Genomic DNA, 12,154 nt, shown 5'->3' on the forward strand with positions numbered 1-12,154 from the left:
CGTAGATAATTGTAAAAAAACCTTTGTTCTTAGTTTTTCTGTTCATTTTCTTTTTAGTGTATTTTGTATGACGTTCCCACTGGGTTTAAAATCTTTTACTTGTACTGAGTTTTCCAGTGGTGTTTGTCCAGTTTTCATCTTTCCATTAAATTGAGTTTACTGTGGTAGAGCAGAAGTGACTTTTAAAAGTCTGTCCCTTTGAAGTGTGAAGGAGTACAAAATATCACTGCCCTTTTTGGTTTATTTGCATCAGACTCAATTACTTTCTTTTTTGCCTCTTAGAGGTATGTGTGAAACTTGTGCCATTTGATCTCTGAAAGGTCATCAATTAAAATTCCCTCTGCTCTGTTCTCCTTGTAGCCATTCCTCATTTGCTCCTAATAATTGCTGTGAAAAGTTCTTTCTCTTGTCTCTTTAGTTAATGAAATGGACAACTGATAGTTTTCCATGATCTTGGCAGCTAAGGGAATGTTACTTTACTGTTGAAACAAGGTTTACCTTTTAAACTAGTCCATCTAATTTGATACTACAAACCTGCTTGCAGGTGGTCTGGCATTCATTTTCTGGAGACAAGTCTGCTTGTAATGTTACGAGGATGTTTCAGTTTGACAAGCAAAGGACTAAGCCAGTTAGGATCCAATTCTGACTTTGTACTTGCAAAAGAAGAGTAATTATGACAAACTTCTTTTATTAGGCACTCCGGTGCCAGTAGAATTAACATGAAAAAGGGGAAAAAGCAAAAGCAGCATCAGCTTTTTTTCAGTAACTGGAAAATAGCCATGGTCTAGCTGAAGACTTAACTAGCAACTCCTCTAGCAGTGCAGAGGTGTTGTGCTCATTGCAAGCAGAGACCACGACCTGCTGTGGGTGGTTGCCGCATATCCCTACTGCCAAGAAACTCTTGGAGGCAGGGAACGACCCCTGTTGTAGTGTGGTAACTCATAAATAACCCGGGCATTTCCAAACCACAAATGAATTAGACATAAGGTAGGTGTTAATTGCAAACATACTGAGTAATACATATGTACAATTTATTTAAAATACTTTTTAACATACATATAAAAACCCCTCACTATTTATACAGTCTAAGTTCTAGCAACATATACAAATACTGAGCAACTACAATACATGCTGAGGTAAGAACATACATTCTGGGAGAATACTCAAGCCAAACAAGACTGAAATACATTTTATATCCATACGTCTTCACATGTAGGAGAGACCCATGAAATGTACCTCTGCTTTATTGTACACAGGTGAATTCTAGTCTTAAGTGTGTCATGCAACTTAGATTTGGAAATTAATGTTTGTAGGATACATTTTAAACCCAACTGTTACATATTCAAACGTACCTTTTTAGCCCTACCTAGCAGGTAACATGTTTGAAGTCTGAAGCAGGGAGCAAAGCTTGGGACCAAATTCTTTCAGGAAAGGGGCTTAAATTCTTAAAAGCATCCATTCCTGTAACAGCTAATGCTGCTCAGATAATGAAGCTGCATTATGGTTGCTTAAAAAATAACCCACTGCAGAGAAACTGTAATTCTTACATCACCTTAGCCTACACTGTCCATGGTTCTACCACACCCGGCCTGCAGTAAAAATTAAATCCAGGTGTGTTATTCTTACTGACTTGAACACATCCATTTATTTTTATGGTGATTTTCCAAGCCTAAACTGGTACAGGTTGAGAATGGAGAGGATTCTTAACTTGGATTGATTAAGTATGTGTTGTCACATCTTCGTGGAAACTACTAACTTCCCACTCCTTTCAAATAAAATTAGTTCAGATAATTTCAAAGTCATAGTTTGAAATTGATAGGTAAGAACACTTATCTGTTTAAGCAGAACTACAAAGACTAGCAGACTAGCTTTGTCAGGCAGAAAAAGTTGCAATAACATCAAAAGTACAATTATAGGCAAGAATTTGTTTTTCACAAATGGGTCTTATATTACATTCACATTTAGGCTTAGACACCCAACTCTAAAAAAAATAATTAAAAAAAAAATCATTCTCAATGAATGAGAATGAATTATCAGAAATTGTAGAATTGGGCTTTAAGGTAGCACAGAATATGTTCAACATCTTTGATGGTAACATGGATTGAAGTGCACCCTCAGCAAGTTTGCTGCCAACACCAGGCTGTGTGGTGCAGTCAACATGTTGGAGGGAAGGGATGCCATCCAGAGGGACCTTGGCAGGCTTGAGAGGTGGGACCTCATGAAGTTCAACAAAGCAATGTCCTACACCTGGGTTGGGGCAATCCCAAGCACACCTAAAGGTTAGGCAGAGAAGGGATTGGGAGCAGCCCTGACTGTAAGGACCTGGGGGTGATGGTTGATGAAAAACTCAACATGAGCTGGCAGTGTTTGCTCACAGCCCAGAAATTCAAACACAGCCTAGGCTGCATCAAAGGATCATGGCCAGCAAGTTGAGGGAGGTGATTCTCCCTCTCTGCTCTTCTCTTTTAAGACCCCGCCTGGAATACTGTGTCCAGCTCTGGTGCCCCCAACATAAGAAGGACACGGACCTGTTGGAGAAAGTCCAGAGATATCTAGAAAGTTGATCAGGGGACTGGAGCACCTCCCCTAAGAAGACAAGTTGAGAAACTGGGGCTGTTCTGCCTGGAGAAGAGGAGATTCTGTGGAGACCTCATAGCACCTTCCAGTATCTGAATGGGGCCTACAGGGATGCTGGAGAGGGACTCTTCATCAGGAACTGCAGTGACAGGACAAGGAGCAATGGGTACAAATTGAAGGAGGGGAAATTTAGGTTAGATATTAGGAAGAAATTCTTTACTGTGAGGGTATTCAAGCACTGGAACAGGTTGCCCAAAGAAGTTGTGGCTGCCCCATTCCTGGAAGTGTTTAAGGCCGCGTTGGATGGGGCTTTGAGCAACCTGGTCTAGTGGGAGGTGGCCAGGGCAGGGGCATTAGAATGAGACGATCTTTAAGGTCCCTTCCAACCCAGGCCATTCTGTGTTTCTACATAATAACTTATTTTAGATATTGAACAGGCCACAAGTAGTTTTTGTTACAGAGTTTATATACAGCCCCTCTGCAAACAACTTTTCAAGTGGTAAGTGAGGATACCATATTGGTATTAAGGCATGGTGGCAGCCACTCTTGAACAGTATTTTACTTTTGATTTAATGTTCTCCACCTTATTTAAGGACCTGGGTAGTAAACAAGGCTTTGAATTACATCACAAAAATAAACAGTAACCACTGAAGTCCATAAAAGTGGGCTACTATCTAGGCAGGGGGTCTAACATGTATGAATTAATTCAGCATCCTCCCACCACTGCTGTTAGGAAAAAAATAAAGCATTTTTATTGGGGGGGGGGGGGTTTCCCCCTACTACTTAGGTAAGAAAGCTGTGCTTTTTCTTTTTTAACAAGATAAAAAATGGCAAACATGGCATTCAAACTGTTTTCATTTTGTGATTACCTAGCTAAAACTAGTCTACATTACTTCAATAGAAGACTTACTGCAATGTTTTCATAGTAGAGAACACTGGAACATTCAAAGGATACAAATTCCATTAAATACGTCTGAAATGGACACTCTTTGGAACAGTACTGGTTCTTTTGCAAAGGTTTTGGAATCCTGTATACTTTTAATAAGAACAATCACAAGAAAAACTCTAAGGCTAAAGTTTGTCAGTTGTGCTAAAACGTACCATATGTGCTAAATGCATGTGTAACACAAACTGTGCACCATTAGAATATTTGTGTGCTTCCTTAAGCACTCACAAAAGTATATACAGATCTTTCTTTGTATAAGCTCACACCTGAGCACACAACAACAGACACTTTGGGGGGAGGGCAGGGCAGGGCCTTTCTGAATTCAGTCACCTCCAACACCTGGATGCTTCCTGCACACTGACCATTAGGGAAGTCTGACTTGGAAGCAGATGCTATTCAGAGTAGCCTTCACTCAGGAGGGAAAAATGAAAAAGCAGTTGCCGTGTAGTTTCCTTGTGTGAATTTGTGCCTCCTGGATCCCTGGGAAGGAACAAGACTGAGTGGCTTAAGGAGACAAAACAGAAAGACGCAGAGACAGCAGCTTCTAGTTTTGGAAGGCTAACCAAAAAGGAAGGAACCTTCAGAAGAACAGACAGCTGATGATTCCTCATCCTGTGAACAAAAGCTGCAATAATGTAATTCAGAAACAAAAATATTTTATGTCTTAAAGTTAACAGGATTTTTGCCATCAGTCCTGACAGTAGTTGGTAAAGTCCAAAATTGTGCAGATATTTGATAAGAAAAAAGGGATTTTAGAAGCTGCAGTGCCTACATATAGATCTTAGAAAGTTAGGAGGTTTGGGGTGGGTTTTTTTCCCCCAAAAAAATAGTACCATTAGGAAGAAAGGACTGGCTTTAGTACTTTAAACTGTTTCTCCCTATTTATCATTCACATCTAGGAATTATTGAAGCTAATCATGAAGAGTTCTTCTCTCATGTCTGACAGACAATTGTACAGTAGTAATAAAAAAGTCCACGGTTTTGCAGGAGACAAGCTGTTAACTGTACGTACAGTTTTAGGAAAGGCAGAATTTCTGTCTTCCCAGACCTCCAATACCACATCTTTTGGTTCAACACTGTATTATTTATGACTAACAATATCAAAACAATGGAATTAAAAAAAAAATGGAACTGTCAGCTTTATGGAACTGGCTTTTAAAAACAAGCCATCATTCTGTCTTACTCGTGAGCTAACTGAGTTCATCCTTGCTCCCAGTGGAATGGGCCACACTCTGTGGTACCTGGTACACCAGTTCGTCGGCGCTGCCTGGCCCCGGCTGCCCCTTTGGTATGTCGTACAGTGCCTGTGCTGATGAGGCACTGTCTGTCCTAGATAACAGTTTACTGCAAGTTCCAACCAGTGGAGGAGCTTGATTCCCTGCAGCTTTGAAGGTGGAAATGGAAGGAACGCCAAGAGGTGTGCTGGGATGGCTGGACATGTCCATGATTATGGGAGTTGCGTACTCTGGTCCAGTTATAGGCAGTGGTTCGGCGTAGGCGTGGTAAACTTCTTGTATGGGTGAATTGTAAGGGTCCAGATCAGCATAACTTGCTTCTTTTCCTTCCTCTGGTTTGAAGGTTGATCTCTGATGAAGTGTGCCGACAATTCCCCCTACCAGAGGCTGAGCATACTCTGTGTTGCAAGCCCCGACAAAACAAAATAAAACCATACTTAGTGGAATGGTTTTTACAGCACCATCACATTAAATACAACTTGTCAATATTTCACAGAGATTATTATTATCCTAGATCAAACCAGCAGTCCGTCTCTGTCCACCAGTGCCAACCGCTTTGGAAAAGGATTCCTTTCCACCCAATAGTTAAAGCCACTGGGATAGCCACAACATCCCCATTTCTCAGGTTTCTACTTTCCTGGTGAGCTGAAACTTCCCATGCTGCAAATCTGCCTGAAAACAAAGCTTATTGAAATGTTCTTCCCTGCAAAATTAGATTTAATTAAAATTATCCTTCCTTGCTTTGAATAACAATGGTCTTTGGGGTGGAGGGTTTGTTCTCTGAGGGGGGAAGCCTGCATGTGGTCAGCTGAGATGTTTTAGCTCAACAGATAATCCAAGTTACAAAAGCTGGAGGTGAGAAAACGGGCTTGCTGAGTAAAAACAGACAAGCAGCCAAAAAGAGAAAAGCAGTTCTGCCTGCAGTGAAGCTGTAATTCTGCATATCTGCCTAACTCTGCCATCAGGTTGTAAGCACAGAGCCAAAGGAACAGTCAGTCATCTTCCTCTCATACCTGGGCCACCAGGAAAAGGCATGTGCCATTACCAGTAACTCCTCCTTTTCCACAGCACAAGGATGATTGTGAGTGTAGGGAACCATGTGCCACATTTAAGATTTGTGCATAAAGAGACTGTGATGACATTATTTCCAGTACATGAAAATATAACCAGTTCTTCAACCCTTGGGGCTCTTGGGGTTTAAGAACAAGTACAAGTAAAGAAATTTTCAATTACTGCATTGACTTAGGCAAGTGTTTATCTACAGCACATCAAGTCAATACATACTTTTATGATACTCAAAGATCTCAAAAAGCCTGCATTTTAAGAAATGTGCTTACCCAGAGAACTATTTATTTCTCCTCTGTTTCCCCCAAAAACCAGGAAAAAACTAAAAGTAGCCAAATTCCTGACATTTTTTAGCATGTGATATATATGTTACACGGCCCACAAAAACAGTGAAATGTACCTGCAGACTCTGTTTGCAACATTGTTGGGACTTCTCTTGGTCTTAGGTGACTAATTTCACTGCTGCTGTAGCGTACAGGAGTTTCTTCATGTTCTGCTGATTTGGTCGGGAAGAATTGTTTCATTCCTTTCCACCATCCTTCACATGGATTAAAAAACAAACAAACCACCCAAGACTTTACATATATATATATGTATATATATATATATAAAACACTATATATATATATAGTGTTTTAAGCTACTTAAAATATTTTTGCACCACAGCCTGTATTTCGTAGTAGCAGGTAAATAACTCAATTATCAGTATTTGCGTGTCCCCAAAGTTACAAGGTATTTTAATATTTTCCGGCACACTGAAGAGGCAGAGGTGACAACATGACTCTCACCCAGTCAATCTTCCTGAATGCTGAGTAAAGGATTTCATAAAACCTTTTTGTTACCTGCACGATCCCAGTAAGGTAGATCATATGTGCCCTCAGTTTTTTTCTTGCTGGGGAAAAAAAAAAAAAAGAAAAAGGGGTATTTTAGCTACACTGCTTATCAAAAGATGCATTAATTAATGCTCATCAACTATCACCTTGGTTGTTACTGGTCCTCAAATTTAATGTATAAGCACCAGTAACCTGGCTTGCCATCACCAGTCTGCTGCTACTGAATAAACCAGGCCTTAGTAAAAGCACTTCTAATGAAAACAATTACAAAAAGCTGGTTTTGCTGTCCTTACTATTCAAGTGAATGTTTTCTCAGAGAGAATACAATTCCTTCCACAAGTGCAGACCACACAGTCCCCACAGTGACACATGCAGCATTTCATTCTCACCCACCAGACTGACACTTGTTTAAAGCACTTCCATTCACTTACCGGTTTCTCCAATGCCACGCGCAAACTGAGATAAGAATCAGAGTAGTGAAGACCATCACCAGCACTGGAACCAGAACTGCTGCCAATGCCACATCTGAAAACCATTAAATTAACTGGTGTCAGACAGAAGAGCTTCTCATAAATCATGAAAATTACTTGGGTAAAGCACACAGTTTCCACATGTAGTGTCCATCACGCCATATTCCCCCAGCTAAGTTACCCTGCTGGATGCTCCCACAGTGTAAATTTCAATTAACATCTGGCTCTTCTACACACACGCACAGCTGGTGTTTTTACAAGGTTTTTCATCAAAATCAAGCAATTTGTTTTAGTATAAGATTTTTCTGTTAGAACATGTGTTTTATTATTTACACACAAAATCCATTAGTGCAACCACTTAAGTTTGAACTCCTTTAAAAAGTAAATACCACAGTACCTTAACAGTTAATCACAGTTAGCCTGTGCTGGGTCTGTGTGTGACATGAGACCATCCTGTCCCCTGCAATCCAAAGGACATTTTAGCAGTGCCTCAGTCTGCAGTGACCGTGCTCCCTTTTCTGACCATTTTCTTTGATAAACAAAATGATGTTTTTCAACTTCCATGTCAACAAGACATAAAAGATTTGCTATGCCAAAAGTATTCTGTTCTAAGAAACTATCTAATTCAATAATAAAGCAGTTACACTTAATTAATTCAGAAGAGAAGTTCAAGTTGCAACTTCTTCTAACAAAACTTGTTCAGGGATTAAAAGCTGAACTCAGTTTGAACAAGCTTTGGAAGACAGAACTATTATCCAGATATATAATACACATTGTATATACATATATATCTGACTTGGAAGATTGGTTTTGTTTCTACGTGCAGCATGCAACTGTACATCTTTCATCATACGTGTATTTAATAGCTGGTAAATACTAAGAAGAAAATATTGATAATTTGCTATAATATGTTAAGTGTTAAATTTAGAAAACAGACTTAATATACACCAAAGCACCATAAGGAGTTCCCAAGCACTTCTACTGTGGATACCTTTGGTTACACTTGGAGTCACTGTAGTGTTCTTTATTTCAGGTGTGAAAGTTGTTTTATCTGTCTGCAATGAAGTCTTCACTGAATGAATGAAGTCATCAATGAAGTCAGCATTCTTCTCATCATTCTTGTTCTGAGGTGGTGGTGGTGGTGGCAAGGTGATTTTAGGAGCACGACCTTCAGAAGAAAAGAATTTATAGGAAAAGGTTTTTGAAGTGCTAGTTTTCCATGTCTCCTTTTCAGGAGAAGACAGCTAAAACAGTTTCCTATAAAGCTTTTGTTCACGTTATATAAGGAGAACCCCCCATGAATCAATAACATGGGAAGCGACTGGTGTCTTTTGAAACACTCATTTTCGAAATCAACTTGTGTACACCTAAATTTGGTATTTTCCAGCTAAGTGTAATAACTTCTGGAGAAATTCAGAAGTATTGGTTACAGAAGGATTATGCAGCCAGAAAGGACTTTCTTATCATTGAAAATATACCTACAATGTAACCTTTAACCTTAACAATTTCACTGCTTGTCTTGCACAATGAAAGTTTTCAGTTGCCTTACCTATACTAAACTGACATCCTAGCAGTTCTACTTTCATTGCAATTTTCTGGTGCCATTTTAAGGGGTTAATCCTAAAAAAGCGTGCAATAATAGGTGGAATGAAATTATTGCGAACTTCCTGGTACAATTCAGTATTCCCTTGAAATACCTAGAAAAGAAAGAAAAAAGAAAGAGAGAGAGAGAAACATTATTATTATACAAATGCAATAACAACTAAGTAACTACAACCATTTCTGATGTTTTATTTAGGAAAAATAAGCAGTGCAGGATCCTGAAAATTCACCCTAGAACTGCGCTGCTGCCTGCACATCTCTACTCACTGGGCCCGATTGCGTATGGAACTAAATAAAACAAAAAAGGCACGTGTACATGTGTGCAGCTACCTAGTTCAGAGTAAAGGTACCATGTAATATCCTACTGATGCTCCCCAGGCAGTGCCTGCTGTTAAAGACATCTCACATGTTTACCACATTGAGTAATTCTAACTCTTTGGTATTTTGCACTTACTCTTCAAATATATGTATATAGCAAGGAGTTGTGACACTGTTGCAAGCAGCAATTAAGCAGTGTCTTCACACAGCCTAACAGTTAAGCACAGTCTGGCTGGGGCTGGCATTTATGAGAAAGCATTAGAAGGCACAATCAAGTGTGTAACCACACTGTCCTCTCGTGGCTGCTGTCTACAAGTGCCGAACCACAAGTAAAGTAAAGGATTCAGGTTCAGAATGAGAAAGCTCTCCTCAGTCTCATACTGAGCCATGGGGTTCTGGAAGAGAAGGGCACAGACTTTGAGTGAAGGATGAGCTCAAGCTGGTCCTTCACTGCCCATCCTCGAACACAAAAAACTCATTAAAATGTGCAAATACAGAAAGGGTCTGTCTGGTTGAAATTTAAAACCAGTGAGAGATAACTCAGTCACTGCATAATGCAGTATAAACACACTGACAAACTCACAGTAAACTACAGGTTTTACACCCTTGGAGCTGCTTAAAACAATAGAGCAGCTTGTCCCAGTATTCCAATCCTGCTTCTCCTTTAAGAGGACTGGTTTGGCACCATGTCTCTGGGTAGGAAGTGAGCTGTCTCCCCATGTTAGTGCACAGCAGTTGGGCTTTGGCTTTGCACATGCAGCTCTGTGGTGGTGCTGCTGCAACACAGGTCACCACAGAGGTGACAGTAAATGAGTTCTTTGTTTTTAAAGCACTGATACACATACTGCAAATCACATTGGACATAATGCAGAACAGAATTTTGGCACTTGCCTGAAAAAACAACTATTACAGGGAGTTGTCTGCTCACTCACACCACTTGGTAAACAACAAAGCACCGTACCATTCTTAGGGGCAAGCCCTCATTGTGTAACAGCTGATGTATCTGCATAAAATGGAGCAGTCAAGAGCTTTTAGAACATTTCTGATCAATGCAAACTGCTGTTGTTTCAACCTCGATACACAAGACTTTTGTATCGCACTCCTGTTTTAAGTTTTTGTAACAAAACAACTAGAATATCCTTAAAGTTTTGAAATAAAACAATTATTCCAGGAAAATATCCATTCAAAAGACAAAAAACCAAACCCTAATGATCCCAGGGGACTGGGATCAAGGGACTCACTCCTTAGCTCCCTGATGCAGGTAACATGTCTCCACTCTCAAAAGACACCCAAACCCCATTACTACTACTTAGATGTAAGTATTTTGGTTTCTCTCTACATAGGCACTGACTGTCTTCATGTTTGAAAGCACTGACTGACCAAACAGATACATGAGTCAATTTAGTTAGCCATGGAAAAATAAATCATTCAGTAATTTAAATGCAGTACTTCATGTTTGAGTGCACTGTTTTTTCTACATCTTAAATTAGTAAACAGCATTATTGTTTCTATGTATCCACATGACACTAACAGACTAAAACTGCTAACCCATTCACCATACTAAAAATCCAGGTTGGCAAACACAAGGTATTTCCCTCGAGGGTGTAGTCTCTGTTCTTCCCTGCGGTGCAGGTCGACAAGCACATGGCTCTCACTGATATCTGTCCTGCTCTGAATTTAAGCTTATTGTTCTTAAATATATTTAATAGCAACAAATGAAGACAGATTAAATGCAGGAATAAGTTTGTGGTGTTATTTTGGAAATAAATGAATAATACAAAGTAGTCACAGCCCATGTGTCCACAGAAGATTGTGTTCCAATTTAAAGCCACTTTTCCCCTAAACAAGGACCATTTTTTTTTTTTTTAAGCTGACAGGTTTGTAGCTACAGACCTCACCAAAGAATTACTTGTTTTGTAAAGATGCAAATGAGAAGCAAAATAGAGAGGTGACTTCTTGAGGGGATGTGCCCAACCCAAACTGCTGTAACTGTCCTTGTTAGTGCTGTGCCTGCCAGTGCCCATTACTAAAAGAAAGTACAAGCTGCATCTGGCTACCCAAGCAACACATGGAGAAGTTACAGATTAAGGACACAGATGTCCAACACTGAAAGTTAAGTCTCACATCAGGTTTCTGAGGCTGAGCAAGTATCAGCAAAGACAAGAAAAATCGGTAATGACTATTACCTTCAAGAAAGATTAACAGTAAAGTCGTTCTTTACTCCAGGCTTTTATTAGCCAAGATTTGATGTCCAGTGTCATGAGAGTAACTTAACTTTACCTGCAGCTCTGTACTTTTTGTTACTCTAATTTTTGCACCAAAAAAATTTGGTCTAAGCTTAATACAGTACAAGTTTTTTGATGAGAAATCATTTTCATATTCCATTTATTATCAAACTCTCTCCCTTTCCCTCTGTGCTGTCAAACAAAGTTTTCCAACACTGCAACTCTCATTTGTCATTTCCCCAATTCAAGCGTTTTTCAAGCATTTTACTTTTTTTCATATACAAAAAGTTTAGGATAAGTTTTTCTTGAGTACTGCCAGATCTCTAGAAGCTATTTGCAAAGAGGACTACAGGAAAGCCTTAGAAAAGCTTCTAGCCCCCTGAAAAACGTTAGGAATTTCAAACATCTTTGAAAAAACAGCGAATAGCACCTCCCAGTCCTTCTGGTGTGCAATTACAGAAGGCTCAATCAAAGGGAGAAGCCTGCAACTGTATGCATCCAAAAGCAAGGCTATATCACAGAATCACAGAATATGCTGAGTTGGAATCAAATGAGGTGATGGCAGAGGACAAATCTGTTATTTTAACAATACTGAGCCATTTTTTCTGTCATTTAACCACAGCTGACGCTCCCTGGGTATGTCTGGTTCTTCGTGCACTGAACCTAATGACACAAAGAGAGCAAAGAAAGATGTATTGCCTGTAGTTTCAAGCTCCACAATTTGTTTAATTTCATGAACGTGCAAGAGGAACAAAATGCTCAAATTACAAGGCAAGAGCTGCAAAGGTTTCCTAGGAAAATTATCAAACTAACCCTGAAGCCTAAATTCTGGCAGCTCAACAGCTGAGATTTTATTTTACAGCCAGAAGAGGGCAATCCAAAC

The 12,154-nt window shown here is 39.6% G+C and overlaps 1 protein-coding gene across 1 annotated transcript in view; it reads right to left on the reverse strand.

Annotated features, from left to right (window-relative positions):
• Window positions 1–3,306: 3,306 nt before the first annotated feature.
• DCBLD2 (discoidin, CUB and LCCL domain containing 2) overlaps window positions 3,307–12,154 on the reverse strand; it is a gene marked incomplete at its 5' end in the record, with an annotated part of 40,501 nt that continues 31,653 nt past the window's right edge. Inside the window, 6 exons of the mRNA XM_027653352.1 lie at window positions 3,307–5,156; window positions 6,224–6,361; window positions 6,666–6,715; window positions 7,088–7,181; window positions 8,118–8,294; window positions 8,676–8,823. Coding sequence (XP_027509153.1) covers window positions 4,714–5,156; window positions 6,224–6,361; window positions 6,666–6,715; window positions 7,088–7,181; window positions 8,118–8,294; window positions 8,676–8,823 — 1,050 coding nt within the window. The remainder of the gene's footprint in view (window positions 5,157–6,223; window positions 6,362–6,665; window positions 6,716–7,087; window positions 7,182–8,117; window positions 8,295–8,675; window positions 8,824–12,154) is intronic.

Source organism: Corapipo altera, unplaced genomic scaffold (genome assembly GCF_003945725.1).
Source record: "Corapipo altera isolate COAL_440 unplaced genomic scaffold, ASM394572v1 61, whole genome shotgun sequence".
Lineage (NCBI taxonomy): Eukaryota > Metazoa > Chordata > Aves > Passeriformes > Pipridae > Corapipo > Corapipo altera.